The following is a 26,468-nucleotide window of genomic DNA, read 5'->3' as shown; positions in this document are numbered from 1 at the left end:
TTACCAATTAAAAGTTGTGACTAATGCCTTTTTGCTTAATACTTAACTGTAATGCCTTAAACTATGATGCTTTTAGCTGTGACATTTTGAATGTGATGCTTTAGTGTGTGAGAACAGACTGTCATTGCCATGGAAACCAATCCCCTGACCTGACATGGGGCTGTCCGGGTACAGATTTCCTCCCATCTGGATCTCTACCTGAGATACACCAGTAATTACCTTTGTTCCCAGGGAGGTTTCTGACAGCAATGACCGAAACTGAGTAACTAGTCAATATCACCTTGCTGTTTGAGAGGTCATTTTACAGATAACCATTAGATGTGGCACACTCGGGGAACCTGGAGGTTGTGAAGGATGCTGTGTAAATGTAATTCTTTCTTTCACAGATTTGGTATATGCAACCTTTAGACGGAGCAGAATGCAAAAGACATTTGAACATTAAACACATCAAAGAAAACCACTCGCGTGCAAAAGTTACAGTTGTCTCTGCATACCCGCCACCTGCAGCTTTATACATCAAATCCAAGATAATTAAGAGACATTAATAGATTTCCCATTGGGATTATATTTAGTGGAAGTTAATAGGAAGGGATTTGATCCAGTGGAATTCTATATCATGGCAGAAAATGACTTTTTTATAATTCTATGGAATTACAGTGAATGGGAAATGGTTTAATCCATTGGAGTCTACACAGTGGGAGTGAATGGACCGGGATTTAATTAAACTCAGCTGAACAATGGCAGTGAATAGGAAGGAGTTTAATTCTTTGGATTCTATACCTTGGGGGTGAATGGAAAGGATTTTGATCCAGTAAAATTCTACCCAAAGGGATTAGGAAGGTGGGGGGGGCGGGTGGGGGCGGGTGGGGGCGGGTTCCCACTGGGATTCACTGCATTGAGAGTGAATATGAAGGAAAAGGTTCCATGTAAACTCTGTACTTGCTGCTGCAAGTGTTATTGGAAATGGACTCTCAAAGACTGCAGATGACCCAGGCAGCTGTGTCCTCTTCCAGACAATTACAAGTGACTGTGGCTGCCAGTGATCTTTCTGCAGGGTTTGGATCACTGGTGTCAGAGAACAGGTAAACGTGCTTAACATTTAACATTCCACTCCTGCTATTTACCAGTGGATAATGCAATACACGCTGACCCTTAGACCCTGATGTGACTCAGCTGCACTGTAACGATACCTGAGAGCTGTTACAGTGTGAGCCTCCTGGGCACTTACCTGGCAAGGCTTTTGTGCCAGGCTTTGGAGTCAGTCCTCGAGCTTGGATAATTTCCACCTCCAGCTGCCCACTCCGATCAGCCATGCCAATGTGGATATCACCTGTACCAAGATCATACCATCAGTCAGAATCCACCAGAGCTCCTCGATTTGATTCCACTCTGTTAAACGCCCACAATGATCAGTGAGATTACCACCCCCCCTTCATTAGATCCCACCTGCCACCCTCTCCCAACAGTTCACTATTATAAAATGAGTGAATCTCTAGATTAGATTCCAATGTAATCCACTCCCAGGTTCTAAAGAGGTACCAACAGAGCCATTCAGTTGGGGTTACAGCCTTTAAATCACTCCCAGATATCTGTTATTTCAAATGTAAACCATTAAGGTCAGCCGATTAGATTGCAGCCTGCAGCTCATTCCTGTAAACCAGTGGAAACGCCTGAGGGGATGCCAGCCACTGAAGCAGCCCCAGTTTATTCCATATGTATATCTCCTGAATTCCTTGATTAGATTCCATATTGAAAGCAGATCCAGGTCACGTATAAACTTAATGCCTTGAAGTGTAAGCACATAAAATGTCCCACCGCGTTGACTCTGATATACCTTCAAGTGGCTGTTCCAAGTTCACTGTTGCTAACAGTCCTCCCACTACAGTCAGTGGCACGTGGTACCACTAATCCAGAGACTACTGCCTGGAAATTGGATTTCACACACATTTTGTCCGATAATGTGTGCGAAAGGTAGCAGGAAACCCCAAAGCCTGAGCTCAGAAAGCACAGGTTTTCTGCACGCTTTAGATGTTCAACCCAACCTGTGCATTTTACACAGACTCCACTGACTGGGCTTGTACTAGTCACAGCATTGCACACTGACTCGTGGGGTGTGGATCAGTGCTCTCAAACCACGATGTAGATCAGCAGAAGCGGGCAGGGAGTGGGAAATCAGGGTAAGGGGAGCGATGTGTGGACGTAAGGTTTCAATATGGCTGTGTGGCTAGGCACAGCTCAAACGCCATCTATAAATTTGCCGATGACACCACTGTTGTCGGCAGAATCTCAGATGGCAGCAAGGAGACGTACAGGAGTGAGAGAGGTCGGCTGGTTGAGAGGTGTCACAACAAGAACCACACATGCAACGTCAGCAAGACCAAGGAATTGATTGTGGACTTCAGGAAGAGGAAGTCGGGAGAACACACAACAGTCCTCATTGAGGGGTCAGCGGTGGAAAGGGTGAGCAGCTTCAAGTTCCTGGGCGTCAACACCTCAGAGGATTTATCCTAGGCCCAACACATTGATGCAATCATGAAGAAGGCATGCCAGCGGCTCTACTTCATTTGGAGTTTGAGGAGATTTGGTATGTCACCAAAGACTCCTGCAGATTTCTATGGATAATACCATAAGACAGAGGAGCAGAGTTAGGCCATTCGGCCCATCGAGTCTGCTCCACCATTCGATCATGGCTGATTTATTTTTCCCTCTCAACCCCATTCTCCTGCCTTCTCCCCGTAACCTTTGATGCCCTCACTAATCAAGAAACTATCAACCTCCGCTTTAAATATACCCAATGCCTTGGCCTCCACAGCTGTCTGTGGCAATGAATTCCACAGATTCACTACCCTCTGGCTAAAGAAATTCCTCCTCATCTTTGTTCTAAAAGGATAACTTCTATTATGAGGCTGTGCCTTCTGGTCCTAGACTCTCCCACTACTGGAAACATCCTCTCCACATCCACTCTGTCCAGGCCTTTCAATATTTGATAGGTTTCAATGAAATTCCCCTCATCCTTCTAAACTCCAGTGAGCACAGGCCCAGAGCCATCAATTACTCCTTATACATTAACCCTTTCACCTCCAGGATCATTCTTGTAAACTCCTCTGGACCCTCTCCAAAGCCAGAACATCCTTCCTTAGATATGGGGCCCAAAACTGCTCGCAATACTCCAAATGAGGTCTGACCAACACCTTATAAAACCTCAGCATTACATCCTTGCTTTTATATTCTAGTCCTCTCAAAATGAGTGCTAACATTGCATTTGCCTTCCTTACTACTGACTCAACCTGCAAGTTAATCTTTAGGGAATCCTGCACACGGCTCCCAAGTCCCTTTGCACCTCCGATTTCTGAATTTGCTCCCCGTTTAGAAAATAGTCTACGCCTTTATAGTCCACTAGTCACTGGCAGCCAACCAGAAAAGGCCCCCTTTATTCCCTCTTTTTGCCTTCTGCCAGTCAGCCAATCTTCAATGTTCTAGATGTACAGTGGAGAGCATTCTGACTGGTTGCATCACTGCCTGGTATGGAAACTCCATTGCACAGGATCAAAAGAGGCTGCAGAGGGTTGTAGACTCAGCCAGCTCTATCACGGGCACAGCCCTCCCCACCATCAAGGACATCTTCAAGAGGCGGTGCCTCAAGAAGGCGGCATCCATCATTAAGGACCCTCACCATCTGGGACATGCCCTCTTCTCGTTACTACCTTCGGGGAGGAGCTACAGGAGCCTGAAGACCCACACTCAATGATTCAGGAACAGCTCCTTCCCCTCCGCCATCAGATTTCTGAACAGTCCATGAACCCATGAACGCCACCTCTGCTGAATAACACCAGTTATTCCTCTTTTGCACTATTTATTTATTTTTGTAACTTATAGTAATTTTTATGGCTTTGAACCGTACTGCTGCCACAAAACAACAAATTTCACGACATATGTCAGTGGTGATAAACCTGATTCTGATTCCATCTGTGCTACGGAGCTCAGGGGTCAGGCGGTGTGCGGGGATGAGCAGGGGGACTGCCATCCCATGGTTGGCCCATGTTTTAATTCGTCAAAAACTCAGCTGAGGCAGCAAGAGCTTCCAGGAGAAGATACAGGAGCTTGAAAGCCCAGATGTCCAGACTCCAGAACAGCTTCTTCCCCACTGCTGTCAGACCTCTTTCACATCCCTATCCAGTGGTTCTGCCTCATTCTCGAACCCTTAACTCTCCCTCTCTCGGTTATTCTGTTATTGTCACTTTAGCATTTCTTTTTGCACTACTTCAGATTGCACCCATTCTGCTGTTTTGCGTTCATCGCTGTATTTATTGCTGTATTTATTATTACTGTATATACTGTTTACTCTGTGAGCTTCACGCGAGTTAGGAATTTCATTGCCCCCTGGTGTATATGACAATAAACTAATCTGAATCTAATCTGAGAGTTTTATTGAATATAACAGTTATGTCCCTGCAATGTATTTTTAAACTACACAGGTCTCATTGCTTTTATTGTGATGTACTCATTCCTGAACTGTGCTCATAACACAGGACACACATCAGAAAATCTCAGTCTTATTTCTGTCCTTAGGCAAACAGAATGTGATGCACATATTGATGTCATCACCGCCTGCAGAAAACACGATGGGGAAGTGACATTGGTGTTCGGGTGACTGGAGCCGGGCATACCAGTCCAATTTGCCGATGAGCAGGGTTTGACAAGGAAATGTGTTCAAACACTGCTGAACATACTCAACGTTACATACTCAGAACATTACAGCACAGTACAGGCTCTTCGGCCCACAATGTCGTGCTGACATTTTATCCTGCTCTATTATCTATCTAACCCTTCCCTCCCACATAGCCCTCCATTTTTCTATCATTCATGTGCCTATCTAAGAGTCTCTTAAATGTCCCTAATGTACCTGCCCCCACAACCTCTGCCGGCAGTGTGTTCCACGCACCCACCACCCTCTGTGTAAAAAACTTACCCCTGACATCCCCCTTGTACTTTCCTCCAATCACCTTAAAATTATGTCCCCTCCTGTTAGCCATTGTCACCCTGGGAAAAAGTCTCTGACTGTCCACTCGATCTATGCCTCTTATCGTCTTGTACACCTCTATCAAGTCACCTCTCATCCTCCCTCTCTCCAAAGAGAAAAGGCCCAGCTCACTCAACCTATCCTCATAAGACATGCTCTCCAATCCAAGCAGCATGGATCCAGGCAGATCTAGATATTGCTGGCACATCCAGCATTTATTGCCCATCCCTGACTAATGGTGAGCTGCCTTCTTAAACCGCCGCAGTCCTTTTGGTGAAGGCACTCCCACAGTGATGTTGAGGAAGGAGCTTGAGGACTTAGACCTGATGATGATTAAGAGCTGATACATTTCCCAGTCATGATGGTGCGTGATTTGGTGGAACCTGGAGGTGGTGGTGTTCCCATCAACCTGCTGCCCTTGACCTCAGTGGGGGGGTTTAGGAGGTCCTTTGGGAGTAGCCTGAGTGAGTAATTGCAGTGCATTTTGTAGGTGGTACGGCAACCACTGTATACCAGTGGTGGAGGGAATGAATGTTTAGGGTGTCAATCGAGTGGGCTGCTTTGTCCTGGATGGTGCTGAGCTTCCTCTATGTGCCTGCTGTACTCATTGGGCAGCTGCAGAGCACTCCATCACTTGTGCCTTGCCCATAGTTGAAAGGCCTTGGGTATCAGGAAGTGAGTGGCTCAGCACAGGTCACCCAGCCTCTGGTAGCCACAGGATGTTGATGCTGGGGTCTCAGTGATGGTGATGCTATTGTCTGTCGAGGGGAGGTGTTAGATTCTGTCCTGTTGGGAATGGTCATTGTGTAGAGTGAATGTTACTTGCTGTTTATCTAACAAAATGGGCACAAATCCATTTTCTCTCATCCCTTCTCCTGACGATTTGCTGTCAGGACCCCGTCCTTTATCTCCCTACGTTGTTGGTATTGATCCGGACCTCGGCCTCTGGCTCGTCACCCTCCCCCTCCCGCTGGTGCATATTCACAGATTCATGTTACAGCATGGAAATTGGCCCTTCGGCCCAACTTGGCCATGCTGACCAAGGTGCCTTCCTCAGCTAGTCCCATTCGCCTGGATACGGCCCATATCCCTCTGAACCTTTCCTATCCATGAACTTGTCCAAATGTCTTTTTTCAAATGCCGTAATTGTACCTGCCTCAACCACTTCCTCTGGCAGCTCGTTCCATACACCCACCACCCTGTGTGTGCAAAACTGACGCCTCAGGTCCTGCTTAAATGTCTCCCTTCTCAACTTAAACCCCTGATCTCTGGTTTTAGATTCCTATACCCCGGGAAAAAAACTGTGACTACCTATCTATGCCATTCATAATTGTATAAACCTTCACTCCAGGGGAAACAGTCCCAGCCTATCCAATCGCTCCTTATAACTCAAGCCCTCCAATCCAGGCCAGGCCCCGTGAATCTCTTCTGTCCCCTCTCCAGCTTAACCCCATAACTGGGTGACCAGAACTGCACACAGTACTCCAAGTGCGGAGTATTGTATATGTTTTGTACAACTGTAAGATGACCTCGCAACTCTTGTACTCAGTGCCTCAGCTGATGAAGGCAAGCATGCCATATGCCTTCTTCACCGTTCTGTCTATCTGTGTCGCCATTTTCAGGGAACTATGTGCTTGTACCCAGAAGTGCCTCTGTTCAACAACACTCCCCAGGGCACTGCCATTCACTGTGTAAGTCCTGGCCCGGGTTAACTTCCCAAAATACATCACTTTACACTTCTCCAAGTTAAGTTGCATCTGCTGCTCTTTTTCCATTTTCCCAGTCGCCCTACATCCTGTTGCAAACTTAGACAAGTTTCTCCATTGTTCATGCTACCACCACTTGTGGTGCCGTTTGCAAACTTACTAATCACGCCGCCTAAATTCCCACCCAAATCCATTAATATATATGACAAACCACGGAGGACCCAGCACCGATCCCAGTGGCACACCACTGGTCACAGGCCTCCAATCTGAAATCTTTGGCACTAATAAATCCCGACCCCAACATCCCGGAACCAGGTGTGTGACTGCAGAAGCACATTCCTGCTGTCTACAGGGGCCCCGATTACTGTGGCAGTCTTACATTTTCTCCCCTCTCGCTGTAAACTTCTGCACTTAACAGTTTCGTGGTGAAATGGAACAGAAACCAGAGGTCGGGTTATTCACCCCATCCACAGATTTAGAAAGAGTTCAGACAGAGTAAACAAGGAGAAAACTGGCAGGAGAGTGGATAAACAGAGGGCAAATAATTAAAAAGATCCAGACTTTAAATCAGGGGAAATGTTGTTCAGCAGTGAATTACTGTGATCTAGGATGCACTATCAGAGGGGCTCGTGAGACCACATTCATTTGTAGCTTCCAAAGGAAGTTGGATAAATACTTGGAAAGGAAAGGTTGGCACGGCTGTGGGATAGAGTGGACAACTCCTTCAGAAAGCCAACACCAGGCACAATGCTTTACAATTCTAACATTCTATGCTCCTTAGGGGTCAAAGGGATTATCTATGTGTGGAGCGGGAGGTGGGCAGATGAGTGCTTCTCACCAAGTAGAAGGGTGTGGTAGATAGTGAGTTCAGGGAGGGGTATATGGGTAACCTGGAGCAGGTCGGTATTAAGAAGGAGGAAATGTTAGGTATCACAGGTCGCATAAGGGTTGATAAATCCCCAGGGCTGGATGGGATCGATCCCAGAATGGGAAACAAGGGAGGAGATTGCTGGGACCCTGTCAGAGATATTTCCCTCTTCGTTAGGTACAGGCGACTATCAGAACACTGGAGGATAGCTGATGTTGTTCCTTCGCATAAGAAGGGCGGCTGTGACAAGCCAGTGAACCTTATGTGGTAGGGAAGTTATTTGAGTAAATCCTAAGGGATAGGATTTGTGTACATTTGGAAAGGCAGGGGCTGATGAGGCGTAGTTAGCTTGGTCTTATGTAGGGGAAATCACACCTCACTAATTTCATTTAGTTTTTTGGGGAGGGAACAAAGAAGGTTGATGAAGGCAGAGTGATAGATATTGCCTACATGGACTTTAGTTAGGCATTTGACAAGATCCCCTGGTAGGCTGGTGCAGAAGGTTCAGGCAGATAGGATCTCAGGTGAGTTGGTTAAATGGATCCAAAATTGGCTTGGTGATAGGAGGCAGAGGGTAGTGGGAGAAGGATGCTTTTCTGGTTGGAAGTCTGTGACCAGTGGCGTACAGCAAGGGTCAGTGATATATATTAACGACTTGGATGTGAATGTAGCAGGAATGATTAGTAGGTTTGAAGCTGACATGAAAGTTGGTGGAGTTACAGAGAGCGAGCAAGGTTGTCTGAGGCCACAGCTCAGACGGAAAGTTGAGTGGACTGTTGGCAGATGGACTTTAGTGGAAAAAAAGTGCAAGGTGATGCATTTTGGTGATTCAAATAAGGACAGACATGTACAGTAAATGGTAGGGTGCCAAGGAATATTGATGAACAGAGAGCCCTTGGGATTCAAGTCCAAAGGTTTCTGAAAGTGGTAACACGGGTGGATAGGGGGTGGAGAAGACGTCTGGCATTCTCGCCTTCATAGGTCAGGGCAGAGAATATAAAAGTTGTGATGTTATTTTGCAACTTTACAAAACATTGGTTGGATTGCACTTGGAGTACTGATTGCCATGTGATTGCGCTGGAGAGAGTGCAGAGAAGATTTATCAGGATGTTGCCTGAATTGGAGGACTTTAGTCACGGGGAGAGAATGGACAGGCAGGGCTTGTGGAGTGAAGGAGGCTGAGGGGTGACCTGCTAGAAGTGTAGGAGATTATGAGAGGCATAGAAGGGGTAGATGGTCAAAATCCTTTTCCCATGGTGGTGGTATCAAATAGAAGAAGGTGTAGGTTTAAGGTGAAAAGGAGTTTTAAAGGGGATTTGTGGGTTTTATACAGAGAGGGTAGTTGATATCTGGAACTCACTCCCAGAGGAGGTGGTGAAATCAGATACAGTCACTATGTTTATGAGTCATTTAGCCAGACAGTTAAATAGACAAGGCACGGAAGGATACTCTCCTAATGCAGACAAATGGGATTAGTGTGGGTGGGCAAAAGGGACGTGGTGGGCTGAAGGGTCTGTTTCTGTGCTGTACAACTCTCTGAGTTTATGACTCTATTAGATGCTTAAAGTATAAACTGAACAGAAGTTGGGAGTTAAAGAACTGAAGTTCGTTTTCCCACCTTCTCGGCCTCAAATATCCCCACGTAGGTCCTGGTTCTACTGTCCGCCAGCCGTCCCTCCTGACGACAGACTGCTGTTCTGTTGGAGAGCTGCCCACACTGCCATCCTGGTCCCTCCCTCTACACCTGCTCATTCCTCCCGCAGCCTGGGCCCACCCTTCCTACTCTTGGTCTTCCTTGTGCTTTCCTGCTCTGCTTCAGGATCCCCTGTGAGTTTCAGCAAATCGCCTGATCCAACTTTCGCTTCCATGCCTGCCTATCCTTCAGACTTACTTACGACAACACAGGAGCACATTCGACCCATTGGGTCTGTGTCAGCTCCCAATGGAGCAATCCCGTCAACCCCATTTCTCCTTCACCCTGCAATTATTCTCTCTCACCTGCCCATTAACCTCCCTTTCCTCCTTTTTGCCATATGCCAAGGGGTATTTAGTGGCTAAATAACCCACCAGCAAACCTTTGGGATGTGGGATGAAATCAGAGCATGCAGAGGAAACCCAGATAGTAACAGGGAAAATGTGTAACCTCCACACATACAGTGCCGGAGGCTAGGATTGAACCCGGGTCGCTGGAGCTGTGAGTAGTATCACTACCTGTTACACCACCTCACGGGATGTCCAGGGATTGTGAGCTCCAGAGATAATCGGTACTGTTTCTGGGATGGGTACATGCTGTAGGATTTCAATGTCAAAAGACAGCCCTCTGACCAAGAGCAGAAGCTAAAAGGTTAGCAGAATGGAACGAAGTAATGCAAGTCATGAGTCGGCAACTCACCCATGGAAGGGGCTGCCAATGTCTGCCGCCCCACAAGCTGAGCTGGACCGATGCCGTCCAGAAAATCACTGAACTGCCCATCTGCTCCCAATCTCGCCGTTGGGAAAACCAAACTGTTAAAACAGGAGACAAGGATTAATAATTGTTCCAAAACCAAAAAGACCTTGTGCTATTAGTGTGTGTGTGTGTGGGTGTGTGTGTGAGTGTGTTTGGAGGGTTTTATCAAAGGAATAGAAAACCATGCATTCACTTAATACATACAGTATAAGACAAGATTTCTTTATTAGTCACATGCACATCGAAACACACAGTGAAATGCATCTTTTGTGTAGAGTGTTCTGGGGGCAGCCCGCAAGTGTCGCCACGCTTCCGGCGCCAACATAACATGCTCACAACTTCCTAACCCGTACGCCTTTGGAATGTGGGAGGAAACCGGAGCACCCGGAGGAAACCCACGCAGACGCGGGGAGAACGTACAAACTCCTTACAGATTGCAGCCGGAATTGAACCTGGGTCGTTGGCGCTGTAAAGCGTTACGCTAACCGCTACACCACCATGCCTGCCCCTTGCCACCAGAGTTTTAGGGTGTAGTTACTGACCTAGCGTAGCAGCCAGTTTGTGCATTGCAAGCTGTCACAACCAGCAACATAATGAGGAACAGACAGATCTGACGAAGGGTTGCAGACCCGAAACACTAATTGCTTCTCTCTCCACAGATGCTGTCTGATGTTCCCAGCATTTTCTCTCAGATTTTCAGCAGCTGCAGTTTGTTTCATTTTCACAACACATTTCAGTATTGCTCCCTTGGTGAGGCATACTTGCAGCACTTCAGTAAGAGTTTACTTATACAAACAATCTGCTGGGGGGATTCAGCAGATCGAGCAGCATCAAGACTGAGTTTCAACCCCAATGTCGACAATTCCTTTCCTCCCGCAGATGCTGCTCGACCTGCTGAGTTCTTCCAGCAGATAGTTTGTTGCTCCAGATTCCAGTTTCTTGTGTCTCCAGAGTTTATTCATAGTCTGCTGTAAATTCAATTGAAGTCTTCCGTGACAATTGAATCATAGAAATTTGAAGCACAGAAAGAGGCTATTCAACCCATCATGCCCATGCCAGCTGATAAAGATCTAACATGATGAACTTCACTGCCAAGCTTCTGCTCTGAAGCCCTGCAGATAACAGCTACTCAAGTGCTCAACCTGGCGCTTCTTCAGTAAAATGAGGGTTTCTGCCTCCAGTCCTCTTCCTGGCAGTGAGTTTAAGACACAGAGGACTTTTGGGTGAAGAATTATTTCCTCAGCTCTCCCATCCTTCTACCAGCTTGAATCTACACCAACTAGTTATTGATCTCTCTCGTAAAATAGGACTTTCCCATTCACCCTGTCTAAGAAATTTAAACAGATCGATTAAATCTCCCCACAGTCTCTTTGTTCCAAAGAAAACAACCACAGCCCAGTCTCTCATAACCCAGCAAGATGCTCCTAAATCTCCTCTGCACCCTCTCCAGTGTGATCACACTCCCTGGAGTGTGGTGACCAGCACTGGACACAATGCTCTGGTTGTGGCCTCACTGATTCTTATTTCATGCCTCTGACAATAAAGGCAAGTGCGTCACGTGCCTTCCCAACCAGCTTACCTTCAGGTTCTGCCTACCTACAAGGATTTTGGGGCCTGCACTCTCAGGTGCCTCTGCTTCCTCACACTGTTCAGTGTCCTACTGCTTATTAAGAATTCAATCACTTTGTTTTCGCATCATTATCTCATGTTACTCCAGACCAAGTTCCAGTTCCCACTATCTAACCAGTCCATTTATATCTTCCTGCAGCAAACAAGATTATTTCTCAACCACAGTGCCAATTTCAGAATCATCTGCAAACCTCTTAATCATGGCCCTTATATTGAAATCCAAATCACTGACAAGTCCTAGATAAATCAAATGACCCTGCACCGATCCCTACAGAAGCTCACTCTACACAGCTCCCTGCACCGATCCCTGCAGAAGCTCATTATACACAGTCCCCTGTACGGATCCCTGCAGAACCTCACTATACACAACCCCCAGCACCGATCCCTGTGGACCTCACTATACACAGCTCCCTACACCAATCCCTGCAGAAGTTCACTATATACAGCCCCCTGCACTGATCCCTGTGGACCTCACCATACACAGCACCCTGCACCAATCCCTGCAGAACCTCACTATACACAGCCCCCTGCACCGATCTCTGCAGTAGCTCACTATACACAGCCCCCCGCACCGATCTCTGCAGAACCTCACTATACACAGCCCCCTGCACGGTTCCCTGCAGTACCTCACTATACACAGCCCACAGCACTGATATCTGCAGTACCTCACTATACACAGCTCCCTCTGCTGACTCCTGTGGAATCTCACTATGCACAGCTCTGCAGGCATGAGCACTCTCTTCAAATACTATTCTTTCCATTCAGTTAGAGTGTTCTGTAAACTTATGCTGAAGATTACTGCAGCTTTACTGTAAATTTATTTGTTTACTGAGCACTTGTAGAGAGTTTACTGAGAATTCAGCAAGGATTTACAAGCGTTTAGCAGGGTTTACTGAGAATTTATTGAGAAATTACGACAAGTTTACTGAGAGTTTATTATGGGCTTGCTGTGAGCTAACAGATTGATGACTGAGGGTTTAACATAAGCTTATTGTGAATTTTCTGTTTACTGAGGATTTTCCATGAATTTACCAGGAGATTATTAGGAGGTCAGGTGTGTATATTGTGATTTTTTTGCACGTCCTCTGTTGGTTTACCATGGGTTTACTGTAGGTTCACCAAGAATTTATTATAAATTCACTGAGATTTTACTGAAGCTTTACCGTGAATTCATTGACAGTTACTGAGAAGTTACCATGTTCACTGCATTTAGGCTGGGCTTACGGGGAGTTTGCCCCAGAAATTCCAAGGCGAGCACAACATTCACGTGCACTTCACAGTAGGATTTTATCAAGAGAACTTTCTCAGGTCCTGTATGGAAATGACACACCAACACATGGCCAGGCAAACACAGAGTGTGAATCAATACCACTGAGCCCACCCAATGCTGACTATGGCTAACTGTCCACCTCCTACCCCCACCTCAACCTTACTAACCCTTCCCACCACCTGTCTGCCCCTGCACCCATAAAATTCCCTCTAGTCCCCACAATCACTTACAGTCCCTCTGATGATCTCAGCTCCACCCCTGTGATCCTCTCTTCCATCACCGCCCAGCTAGCTCTGTACCTCTGTCCTCTCTGCTCCCCCACCCAACGTCCTGCACAACTGTTTCCTCCAGCAGTTTGCCGATGAGGTTACAGGTAAGGACAATAAACACTTATTTAGGTCTGCATTACTTATCTTACTCTTGCTTTAAAAAACTGGCAGCTGATGTCATCAACTGCCTGTACTTAACTGTCCACTTTGTGTTAAGTGAGGTTAATGCAAATGAATTTAAAGTTATTCAGCTTACTTGTGTAGTTATAACTGCCCATTCTTATAAAGACATCGTTTCACTTCCTCCCGTCACACGTGGGTACAGAAAGGATGGTGGCGACTGTGAATGTTGTGCAAACCGTGGGTCAGTGAGGGGAGGACGTCTGGATCATGGTCTGACACATGTTAAAGGAACCGGTCCATCACATACTTTATATGTTTAATGTTATGACTTCACAGATAATTTTAGTTTCAATATTTTATGCAACTCCCAGTAAATAGGCTGGCTGCTACAGCCTGAATAAAAGCCCCAGAGTGTTGGGCATTCACCAAAGTGGAGAGCAGTAACAGGACATAGTGAATGGATTGGCCGTCATACATCAACCGCTGACTGGAGACACAAGAGACCGCAGACGCTGGAATCTGGAGCAACACACAGAGCGCTGGAGGAACTCAGCGGGTCAGGCAGCATCTGTGGAGGGAAACGGACAGTCGACATTTTGGGTCGAGACCCTTCATCTGGACTGGAAGATAGAGGGGAGAGAGCCGGTGTAAAAAGGTGGGGGAAAGGGGGGGAGCAAGAGCTGGCAGGTGATGGGTGGATCCAGGTCAGGGGAGAGATAGGCAGATGGGGGAAGGGAGGGTGGGGATAGTCACAGAGGCCGGGAGGTGATGGGTGGAAGTGACACAGGGCTGAAGATGATGGAATCTGATAGGAGAGGACGGTGGAGCCTGGAATAAAGGGAGGGAGGTGGGGAGGGGAACCGGTGGGAGGAGTGTGTGGGCAATGGGTGGATGGAGAAGGTGGAGGAGGGGCAAGAGACAGACGATGGGGGCCGGGTAGTTCAGGAAGAGAGACAAATGGGACCGAGGGGGAGCAGTTTACCGGAAGCTGTTCATGCCGCCAGGTTATAGACTACACAGGCAGAATAAGAGAAGATAAGATTTCTTTATTGGTCACACGTGCATCGAAACACACAGTGAAATGCATCTTTTGCGTAGAGTGTTCTGGGGACAGCCCGCAAGTGTCGCCACGCTTCCGGCGCCAACATAGCACGCCCACAACTTCCTAACCCGTACGTCTTTGGAATGTGGGAGGAAACCGGAGCACCCGGAGGAAACCCACCCAGACACGGGGAGAACGTACAAGCTCCTTACAGACAGCGGCGGGAATTGAACCCGGGTCGCTGGCGCTGTGATAGGGTTACACTAACCGCTGTGAGGTGCTGTTCCTCTAATTTGTGTTTAGCCCCACCCTGGCAGTGGTGGAGGCCAAGGACAGACATGTCGGTGTGGGAATGGGGAGGGGAATTAAAATGGCTGGCAACCAAGAGATCCAGACAGCCATGGCGGACAGAGTGAAGGTGCTTGGTGAAGAGATCGCCCAGTCCGCGTTGGGTCTCGCTGGTGTAGAGGAGGCCACAGCGGGAGCACTGAATGCAATGAATAATACCAGAGGATATGAATGTGAAAGACTGCCTCACCTGGAAGGGACGTTTCAGGCCCTGGATGGTGGGGAGCGAGGAGGTGTAGGGGCAGGTGTTACACCTTCTACAGGTACAGGGGAGAGTGCCTGGGGAGTGGCAGGGATGAACAGACCAGGGAATCATGGAGAGAGTGATCCCTGCGGAACATGGAAAGGAGTGGGGAGGGGAAGATGTGGCTGGTGGTGGGATCACGTTGTCAACATCAATGGTTGATGCTTGGCATTCCTGAGAGTGCAGGAGGCTGAGTGGGCACCTGACACACATGGACAAAACTATGAGGGGTTTAGATAAGGTTGTTAGTAGGAAACTTTCCCCCAGTGACAGAGGTATCTAAAACAAGAGGCACAGGTTTAAGGCTCTCACTACAGCAGTATCCAAATGAGCACTGGAATCACAAAGCATAGAAGGCTTTGGATCAAGGGCCGGTTAATGGGATTAGTATTGATAGGTACTCGATAACCTGTATGGACAGGGTGGGCCAAATGGCCTGTTTCTGGGCTGTATGACTCCTTGACACTGGTAGCGGAGGTAAATAAAAGCAGAACCTACCAAAGCACATGCCAAGGAACTATTTGCTAAAAGCTAGAATCTTTTGCATTGCCACTCTGTGAGTGAACCACTTGCCCCCGGTAGAGACTCACTTGCCATCTGAGCTGTTGCTGTTGGTACTGCCGTCTGTTGACTCTCTGCTGCCCTGCCGAGTCACCCGGTTTCGCATTTCCACAGCTATCCCTGTCTCCGTGCTTCTCCGGATGTTGCTTCGTAATTTCTTTGTTGCTGCCTCTGGGGGACCAAGAGCAGGTAAGTTTAATACCATAGACTGCCTTACTGTGACTGCAGGCTACACCCCATGCAAGTCAACACACCCTGTCTCTCTCTGTCCTCACTCTGACTCACCCTCCAGGTGCTCTTATTAATCTCAGTGCTGATCTGTGCTTTGTTTATATCCAATCTCACTCTGGACCATCCCAGTTAATACTTCATTTCACGGTGCCCTTGTTAATACCCATTCACTCTGTGTCTCATTAAAATCAGTATGTCTCTGTGTCATGAAGTCTCTCTGTGGCTATATTAACATCCACACACATATTGTGCCCCTGTTAATACCTACTTTCATTCTACACCCCTGGTAATACCTAGTCTCTCTCTGTGCTTCAAATGACTGTTGTTGTAGAACAGAGGGACCTAGGGGTACAAGTACATAGTTCCCTGAAAGTGGTGGCACAGGTAGATAGGACTGTGAAGAAGGCGTTTGGCACGCTGCCCTTCATCAGTCAGGGCACTGAATACAGGAGTTGGGAGGTCATGTTATAAGAAGATCTTTATTAGTCACATGTACATTGAAACACACAGTGAAATGCATCCTTTCTGTAGTGTTCTGGGGGCAGCCCGCAAGTGTCGCCATGCTTCCAGCGCCAACATAGCATGCCCACAACTTCCTAACCCGTACGTCTTTGGAATGTGGGAGGAAACCGGAGCACCTGGAGGAAACCCACGCAGACACGGGGAGAACGTACAAACTCCTTACAGACAGCGGCGGGAATTGAACCCGGGTCACTGGCGCTGTCAAGCGTTACTCTAACCGCTACACTACCGTGCCTGCCCCCGCTGCACGCAATGTTACAGCTGTACAAGACGTTGGTGAGACCACAGTTGGAGGACTGTGTGCAGTTCTGGTCGCTCAGCTATAGGAAGGACAGCATTAAACTGGAAAGGCTGCAGCAAAGATTCACAAGGATGTTACCGGGACTGGAGGGCTTGAGTTATAAGGAGAGGCTGGATAGGTCGGGGCTTTTTACCCTGGAGTGTAGGAGGCTGAGGGCTGACCTTACAGAGATACATAAAATCTTGAGGGGCATCGATAAGGTGGTCACAGTTTCTTCCCCAGGGTAGGGGAGTCTAACACTAGAGGGCATGGGTTCAAGGTGAGAGGGAAAAGATTCAAAGGGGACCTGAGGGGCAGGTTTTTCCCACTGAGGGTGGTGGGTGTATGGAACAAGCTGCCAGAGGAAGTGGTAGAGACAGGTACAATTACAATGTTTAAAAAGCAATTGGACAGGTATATGGATAAGAAAGGTTTAGAGGGATGTGGACCAAACACAGGCAAATGGGGACTAGCTCAGGTAGACAACTTGGTTGGCATGGATGAGTTGGGCCAAAGGGCCTGTTTCCGTGCTGTCGAACTCTATGACTCTAATACCCAGTTTCATTCTCTGTCCGCTGTTAATTCCAGTCTCACTCTGTGCACCAGTTATTACACTGTCTCGCTTTGTGCCCACCCCATTAATATGCTGCTGTGATGGGCAGCCATTCACAGTGGAAGGGGTGGGCAGTGATGTTCCACAGGCATCATTGCCAGGAGCACTGCTGGTCACAATTTATTTTATTTAGTTACTCAGCCCCTGGAGTCAAAAATACATCTGTGGGGACGGTCAACGTTGTGGCAAATTACAGAAGGGGACTAATAAACTCACAGATGGGGAATTAATTTACAAGTGAGTTCAACACAGAAGGTAGTGCATGAATCCAGAGGTCGTTGCAAGTTGGGAGAGGAGACGAACTGAGGGATCTCAGAACACTGATGCGCCGATCACCAGAGGTTGCACCACTGGTTATCAAGGCCACAAAAACAAAGCAAATCATTCACTGCAGTTTATTTTCAGAGGGACAGAAAGGAAAAGTTGGGAAGTTTCGCTGAACTTTATGAGGACTGTGTCCAGAGGCTGCCTACAGCTCTGGTTCCCATTTAATCAAAAGGATGCAGTGGCACTGGAGAGGGTCAGAGAGGATTCACAAAAATGAAACGGGGAACACGAGGGGGTACAGAGCAGGAAAGGATGAACAGACTGGGTGTCTTCGCTCTTGAGGAAGCAAGGTTGAGGGGAAACATAATGGAAGCCTCTACAGCAGGGTGGATGTAGGGAGGATGTTTTCACCTGTGAGGAAGAGGCCATCAGTATAGGACAGTCACCAAGATACCCAGTCGGGAAGTCAGAACGTCTTTACGCAAAGATCCGTGAGAATGTGGAACTCACCACCACGGAGTGGTTGAGATGCACTTATGAGAGGCTGTACAATAACATGAGGGAGATGAGAGGCTGTACAATAACATGAGGGAGATGAGGGATACACTGATGAATTTAGATGAGGAAAGTTGGGAGGAGCTTGAATGGAGCTTCAGTTCTGTCATGGATGGTACAATCAACGCACTGCCATTCATCCTCACTCTATGCCCACCCAACTATAGAGTCCTGTAGCATGGAAGCAGGTCATTGGCCCACCAGCACCATACCTTTCCATACTAACCCCATTTACCAGCACTTGGTCCCTAGCCTTGGCAATTCACGTTCCTGTCTAAGTACTTCTTAAATGCTCTGAGAGTGCCTGCCTCTGCCACTACCTCTGGCAGGGCATTGCAGATTTCAATTGCCTTCTGGGTGAAAAAATTCTTCCACAAATCCCCTCCAAATCTCCTATCCTTTACCTTAAATTTATGTCCTCTGCTCAGGGGAAGGGTCCTCAATATCTAACATGTCTATCAGGTCCTCCATCAGCCTCCTGCAGTCCAAGGAAAACTAACCCAGCTTATCCAGTGTCTCCTCACAGACGAAATACTCCATCCCAGGCAACATATCTCCTCATAGACGAAATACTCCATCCCAGGCAACATCCTCTGCACCCTCTCCCATGCAATCACCTCCTTCTTACAGTGTGGCGACCAGAACTGAACACAGTATTCCAGCAACGTTTTATAAAGCTGTATCATAATCTGCTTTCTCTTATATTCTACGCCCTGATTAATGAAGGCAAGCATACTGTATGCCCTCTTCACCATCTTATCTACCTGTGCTGTTGCCTTCAGGGATCCTCGGACATGTACACTGAGATCCCTCTGCTCCTTGGTACTTCCTAGGGTCCCACCATTCATTGCCTATTATCTAGCCTTGCCCTTATTAGTCCTCCCCAAATGCACTCGATCATCATCCTCTTGTCTCCTGTCATGGATCCAATTTTGGATCCAATTTGCCAAATTACCCCGGATCCCTGGGCTCTTAATATCCAGTCTCATTTAGTGCCCACCACAATAATACTTCCACTTAGTTCCCACCCCTTTAATATTTAGCCTCAGTCTGTGCCCACCCCAAGAATATTCAGCCTCACTTTGTGCCCACCCATTCATATGTCTCCCCTGCGCACAACCCAGAACCCACACGATCTTTAACCAGTCATACAGTGCCCAGCCACTAAAACCCCATCTCACTCCAGTTCTCACCCATTTAATACTCAGCCTCAGACTGTGCCCACCCCATTCACCTCTCGCTTCACCCTGTGCCCCCAATGACCACCCAGTCTCACTCAAACCAGCCTCACTTGGTGCCCTTCTTAATATCCAGTCTCACTGTGTAACCACACCGTACTAAGTCTGATACTGGACCTCTGTTTACTCCAGGTCTCATTACATATCCCTCATTATTACCCCTCGGTCTGTGCCTCCTGCCCTCCCTGTGTATAGCCTCACTCACAGACCTGAAGTGACATCTTGCTCTCCCCCTGCACTGCTGCTGCCTGACCTGCTGAGTGTTCCCAGCACTTTTCCTTCTATTTCCCTCCACCCCCACCCACCCCCCACCCCACCAGCTCCCCCCACCCCACCAACCACACCACCTTTGTTGGTCTTCACGTCCTACAGGGACTCTCGTGCTTTCTCATTCACTGAGCCAGTGGTGGGGTCTGGCTGCCTGTAGCAGACCCTCCAAAGACTCAGTCGCACTGTGCCGAGCGGCATTGTTCCTTGGCTGGGATTTCACACTTTAGGACAAGTTCTGACACTGGCAAAACGATGTCGGTAAGCTGGAGGATCGGTAAAACTCAGGAGTGTTTGTGTTCTCGCAGCCAGAACAGAACACCACCAGGTGGCATCCTGCCCAGTGGGAGCAGCAAGGATCGGTGTAAGCTTCGATAAATCACAGGTTAGGTCTCCGCTGAAGAACTGCGTTCAGTGCCAGGCACCGTGGTTCAGGACAGGGTGAAGGCTTTGGGGATGCTGCAGAGACATTGACTGGAGTGGTTCCAGGGATGAGGAAGTATACTGGAGAAGATGGGTTTGTCCTTCAACACAGAAACCTAGGAGAATACTTGCTACTAAAGACCCTGATAAAAGTTTCAGTGGTAGAAATGCTGGTAACAGGAGGACACGGAATTTAAGGTGAGCAGCTAAAGTGGGAAAGTGGGGAGAATAGAATGGGATTAGTATAGGATTAGTGTAAATGATGGTCAGCATGGATTCGGTGGGCTGAAGGGCCTGTTTTTGTGCTGTGACTGGTGAGAGTTACTGTAATCTGGAATGCATTCTCTAAAGGGGAGGGTAAACTGATTCAATCACAACTTTCTAAAGTGGAAAGGCACTGCAAGGCATCAGATGTGTCTCAGTCCCTGCCTGATGGCCTTATCTGGGATTACTGCAACACTGCTCCATACCTTGACTGGGACTTCGCTGGCCAGCATCATACAGCATTAGACTTTATTGTACAAGTTACGATCAACGTAACATGGATTCTGCTTGTCTCACTGGAGCTGTACCTGTTCACGGGCAGATGCCGATAACCAGAGGTAGGAGAGAGTGGCCCTTGTGACACCAAACCCAACATGGCAATGTCAGCCACATCCAGGACCCTGTGTGTCAACTTTCAGGAGTATCAGGTCCCAGAGGTACTATGTGAGCACGTGGTGCCTCCAACATGTGTTGCAAGGTGACCTCTAACTCTGCTCTGTGAAAGGACTATAAACAACACACGCTGAGGTGTTCTGAGACAATGGGCTTTTCACATTTTATCCAACACGTTGTGAATTTAATTCACTCTGACCTGTTGGGAAGCAGAAGGTACCAGCTGGGTACATTGGGACTGACGGATTGTCTAATCAGCCCATATAACAGCTAAGTGCTATGAATAGAAATGCCAAAATTAGAAAAAACATCTACAACATTGATTAGTTGTTACGCCCAAAACCAAAATTATCTTGCGTTTAATTCCCTCTTTGCCTTCAACGGCTTCTGAGAGACAAGCTGTAGAATGTTCAACATGAACGTGAAGCAGAGACTGTCACAGCAAGAGTTCTGGTTCAAACAGCTCGATGGACACTTGGATTATGTCCACTTAATTCTGCACTAATGTGTTAGCTGGAAGCAACCTGTTCTGGCTGTGTTGCTGCCAAGGAAACATACGTGAGGAGAAATCTTTCTGTGGACTGGGCTACATTATACGAACTATTTCTCCAAACCTACAGCACACCACTGTCCATCGGCAACAATAAGTGGACAACAATATCTTCTGGTAAACTAATTGTTAACTGTGACCCAGGACTGACTGTGTTGATCTCATTGCCTCTGAGTCCCATGTGCGTCTGGCCAGTTTGCGTGCATTTACTTAGACATGGACAAAGCTGCAGTGCGTGTTTAGTGAACCTGGTTCAAACCCTCGGTGCCTGTAGATGACACAGGCCTTTCGTGTAGTTGTAGCCCTTCACTGAGAATGTCAGCCTGCTTCAGTACAACTTAAAGGGGAACTCTCTGAGCAGGTCCCAACTGATGAGAGTGCTGCACTGCAAGCCAGCTTTAGGTTGGTGCACTTTAAGTTACAGCAGATCTCCCTCGGGACCCTTCATGAGTTCTGAGTCTTGAGTCCTGATGAAGGGTCTGGGCCGAAACGTCAACTGTTCATTTCCCTCCATAGATGCCGCCTGGCCTGCTGAGTTCCTACAGCATTTTGTGTTTGTTGTATGAGACATAAGTTGTTAGACAGATTGTAATCAATAATGCAACTCCTGGCACTTTATAAAAACATAGAACATAGAATATCACAGCACAGTGCAGGCCCTTCGGCCCACAATGTTGTGCTGACATTTTATCCTGCTCTAACATCTATCCAATCCTTCCCTCCCACATAGCCCCCCATTTCTCTATCAACCATGTGTCTATCTAAGAGTCTCTTAAATGTCCCGAATGTATTCTGCCCCCACAACTTCTGCCGGCAGTGCATTCCACGCACCCACCACTCTCTGTGTAAAAAACTTACCCCTGACATCCCCCTTATACCTTCCTGCAATCACCTTATAATTATGTCCCCTCTTGTTAGCCATTGTCGCCCTGGGAAAAAGTCTCTGACTGTCCACTCTATCTACGCCTCTTATCACCTTGTACACCTCTATCAAGTCACCTCTCATCCTCCTTCTCTCCAAAGAGAAAAGCCCGAGCTCACTCAACCTATCCTCACAAGACATGCTCTCTAATCCAGGTAGCATCCTGGTAAATCTCCTCTGCACCCTCTCTAAAGCTTCCACATCCTTACTATAATGAGGTGACCAGAACTGAACACAATACTCCAAGTGTGGTCTAACCAGAGTTCTATAGAGCTGTACCTCGTGGGTCTTGAGCTCAATATCCCGACTAATGAAGGCCAACACACCCTACGCCTTCTTAACAACCCTATCGACCTGCGCGGCAACCTTGAGGAGTCTATGGATGTGGACCCCAAGATCCCTCTGTTCCTCCACACTGCTAAGAGTCCTGCCATTAACCTTGTATTCTGCCTTCAGATTCGATCTTCCAAAGTGTATCACTTCACACTTTTCCGGGTTGAACTCCATCCGCCACTTCTCAGCCCAGGACTGCATCCTATCAATGTCCTATTGTAAACTACACTATCCTTCTACACTGTCCACAACACCACCAACCTCCATGTCATCAGCAAACTTACTAACCCACCCTTCCATATCCTCATCCAAGTCATTTATAAAAATCACAAAGAGCAGGGGTCCCAGAACAGATCCCTCCAGAACACCACTGGTCACCAAGCTATAAAGACACAGTAACACCATTATTTTGCCAAATCTAAGAGACAGTAGGTTCTGAAGTTCTATGATCTCAGCACTGCACCAACTAGTGTCCTCTAGCGCTGACCCTTCTAGAGTTTGCCTTGACCTGGATACCAGGGACTACCCCCTCCCTCAGACTGGCTTGTATCATTGTATTATTGTTGTTTACGGGGTCTTGTTCTGTGCACACTAGCTCCTGTGTTTAGTTAATCCTCAATTAAAACAGTGAACATAGTCCAAATGCATTTGCTTAGCTTTAGTGTTTTGGGATATCCTGTCAATGCAAAAGGTTTCATGTAAGTGGGGGGCTCTCTTTTATCCTTCAGATTTTAAGTCCAGTGCATGAGAAGTGTTAGACCAGTAGCCCTTGTGCCTGCTCCCCATTCAAGATCATAGCTGATCCCTTACCTCAGCACCACTTTCCTGCATTGACCCTATATCCCTTGATAAATTGGTTTATTATTGTGACATGTATTGAGGTACAGTGAAAAACTTTGTTTTGCATGCCATCCATAGAGATCATTTCATCACATCTGTGCAAGGTAGTACAGGGGAAAACAATAACAGAATGCAGAATAAAGTGTCACAGTTACAGAGAAAGTGCAGTGCAGGTAGACAATAGGGTGCAAGGCCATAACGAGGTAGATTGTGAGGTCAAGAGTCCATCTCATTGTACTAGGGGACAGTTCAATAGTCTTATAACAGCAGGATAGAAGCTGTCCTTGAGCTTGTCGGGACGTGGTTTCAGGCTTTAGTATCTTCTGCTGGATGGGAGGGGGGAGAAGAGAGAATGTCCAGGGTGGGTGGGCTCTTTGGTGATGTTGGCTACTTTACTGAGGCAGCGAGAAGCGTAGACTATAAGGTAGCGGAACAGAGTTAGGCCATTCGGTCCATTGAGTCTACTCCGCCATTTGATCCTGGCTGATTTATTTTTCCCTCTCAACCCCATTCTCCTGCCTTCTCCCCGTAACCTTTGATGCCCTCACTAATCAACCTCCACTTTAAATATACCCAATGACTTGGCCTCCACAGCTGTCTGTGGCAATGAATTCCACAGATCCACCATCCTCTGGCTGTTGAAATTCCTCTTCATCTCTGTTCTAAAGGGATGTCCTTCTATTCTGAGGCTGTGCCCTCTGGTCCTAGACTCTCCCACTACTGGAAACATCCTCTTCACGTCCACTCTATCCAGGCCTTTCAATATTTGGCAGATTTCAATGAGATCCTCCCTCATCCTTCTAAACTCCAGTGAGTACAGGCCCAGAACCATCAAATGCTCCTCATACGTTAACCCTTTCATTCCTGGAATCATTCTTGTAAACCTCCTCTGGACCCTCTCCAATGTCAGCACATCCTTCCCTAGATACGGGGCCCAAAACTGCTCACAATACTCCACATGTGGTCTGATCAATGCCTTATAAAGCCTCAGCAGTACATCCTTTCTTTTAAATGAGTGCTAACATTGCATTTGCCTTCATTACTACTGACACAACCTTCAAGTTAATCGTTAGGGAATCCTGCACACGGCTCCCAAGTCCCTTTGCACCTCTGATTTCTGAATTTGCTTCCCATTTAGAAAATAGTCTACGCCTCTATTCCTTCTACCAAAGTGCATGACCGTACACTTCCCTACGCTGTATCCCATCTTCCACTTCCTTACCCATTCTCCCAACCTGTCCAAATCCTTCTGCAGACTCCCTGCTTCCCCAACACTTCCTGCCCCTCCACCTATCTTTGTATCTTCTGCAAACTTGGCCACAAAGCCATCAATTTCATCATCCAGATCCTTAACATATAACGTGAAAAGTATTCGACCCAACACCGACCCCTGTGGAACAATCAACCAGAAAAGGCTCCCTTTATTCCGACTCTTTGCCTTCTGCCAGTCAGCCAATCTTCTATCCATGCTGGTACCTTTCCTGTAATACCATGGATTCCTATCTTGTTTAGCAGCCTCTTGTGCGGCACCTTGTCAAAGGCCTTCTGAAGAGTGTAGACAGAATCTACCTTAATATGTAAAGATTTATTAATCTCCGTCTGAATACACTCAGGGATCGAACATCCGCAGAGCCTTCAGGTAGAGAGTTCCCAGGATTCACCATCCTCTGCATGAAGAAATTTGTTCCCATCTCGTCCTTTTTGGGACGGTGACCTTGGGATCTAGACACCTCAGGCTTAAATCTACCCTGTCAAGCCCTGTAAAGATTTAGTATGTTTCAACAAGGTGACCTCTTGGTGCAAACTCAAGAGGGTAAAGGCCCAGTGTCTTAACCTCCCCTCACTGGACAAACCCTCCATCCCAGAAATCAATTCGGTGAACCTTCATCACACTCCTTCCGTCTTAGACATACCTTCCCTCAGGTAGAGAGAGCAGACTTGTACACAATATCCCAGGTGTAGTCTCACCAGGTTACAGTAACTGCAGATACATGTCTTGTACTCAAATCCTCTTACAGTAAAAGGCATCATATTTGTTTGGCTCACAACTACCTGCTGTAACTGCTTGTAAACCTTCAGTCACTCTGTACCAGGGCACCCTGCTCCCACTGAATACCAATGACTTCCCACTGTCTTCATTTTTAAAAAATGCTCCTATTTTTCCATCAAAGTGGATAATTCGCAGCTTTCCACATTATACTCCATCTGCCTAGCCCCTGCCCTTGTCCGTTGACTCAGTTTGTGTCTATCTCCCGAAAGTCTCTCTGCATCTTTCCCACAGCCCACACACTGCCACCCAGCTTTGTATCATCAGCAAGCTTGGATATATTACACTGGGTCCTACATTATGTAGTCAAGAAGCCATTAATATAATGAAGCTTCAGCCTATTTCTGTTGTATCCTGTACTGACATTATAGAAACTCAGTCTAGTCCCATTATATACTGCACAGGCTATTGACACAGACCAATCTAAATGGGTACTTGATCACTGGCTCAGAGTCAATGGACTGAAGGGCCTGTTTCTGCACTATTTGGCTCTATGACCATTTTTGAAACAAGACATAGACCCCTATTAGCTATAATAGAGAAGATGTGACATGAGCATGAGGTGTTATGGGATGTTTGGCCAAAATACTTAGGGAACATTCAATAGGGCTTAACTGTGAAACACATAGAGACTGGCAGAGAGCAGACATTCACAGCTCCAAACGTACACTGAAACTCTGAGTGCGAAACATTGACAAAAGAATAGCAGATGGACATGCGGAGTAAACGTGTGGAATTTACAGCTAGGCATCGATAGGACGCAGGAGTGAATGGGCCAAGCATCAGGCAACAAGACAGGTCAAGTGATGTCATCTAGTGCCAGTCCAGTGAAGGGTCTCGACCTGAAATGTCAACTGTCCATTTCCCTCCAGCTGGCTGATCTGCTGAGTTTCTCCAATGTGTTTTATGTTCATCCGCTGTGATGGCTCCAGTGGAATAGCATTGAAAATGCTTTGTATCAGGTTATGCAATTCAGTATGTCCCCGATGACCTTCACTAACTTTTACCGATGCACCATAGAAAGCATCCTATCTGGATGCATCACGGCTTGGTACGGCAACTGCTCTGCCCAGGACCACAAGAAACTGCAGGGAGTTGTGGACACAGCTCAGCACATCATGGAAACCAGCCTCCCCTCCTTGGACCCTGTCTACACTTCCAACTGCTTCAGTACAGAAGCCAACACAATCAAAG

The 26,468-nt window shown here is 47.3% G+C and overlaps 1 protein-coding gene across 3 annotated transcripts in view; it reads right to left on the bottom strand.

Annotated features, from left to right (window-relative positions):
- The window catches only part of rims3 (regulating synaptic membrane exocytosis 3), a 188,408-nt gene that overhangs the window by 17,182 nt on the left and 144,758 nt on the right, over positions 1–26,468 (bottom strand). For all 3 annotated transcript variants that reach the window (XM_052036082.1, XM_052036081.1, XM_052036084.1), the window contains exons 4-6: positions 15,559–15,700; positions 9,987–10,099; positions 1,229–1,330 (exon numbers count right to left, since the gene is read on the bottom strand). In XM_052036082.1, coding sequence (XP_051892042.1) covers positions 1,229–1,330; positions 9,987–10,099; positions 15,559–15,700 — 357 coding nt within the window. The remainder of the gene's footprint in view (positions 1–1,228; positions 1,331–9,986; positions 10,100–15,558; positions 15,701–26,468) is intronic.

The sequence above is a fragment of the Pristis pectinata genome, chromosome 22, assembly GCF_009764475.1.
Source record: "Pristis pectinata isolate sPriPec2 chromosome 22, sPriPec2.1.pri, whole genome shotgun sequence".
In the NCBI taxonomy this organism is placed as follows: Eukaryota; Metazoa; Chordata; class Chondrichthyes; order Rhinopristiformes; family Pristidae; genus Pristis; species Pristis pectinata.
The sequence above is the reverse complement of the archived record's forward strand: the minus strand, read 5'-3'. Positions and strand labels throughout refer to the sequence as shown.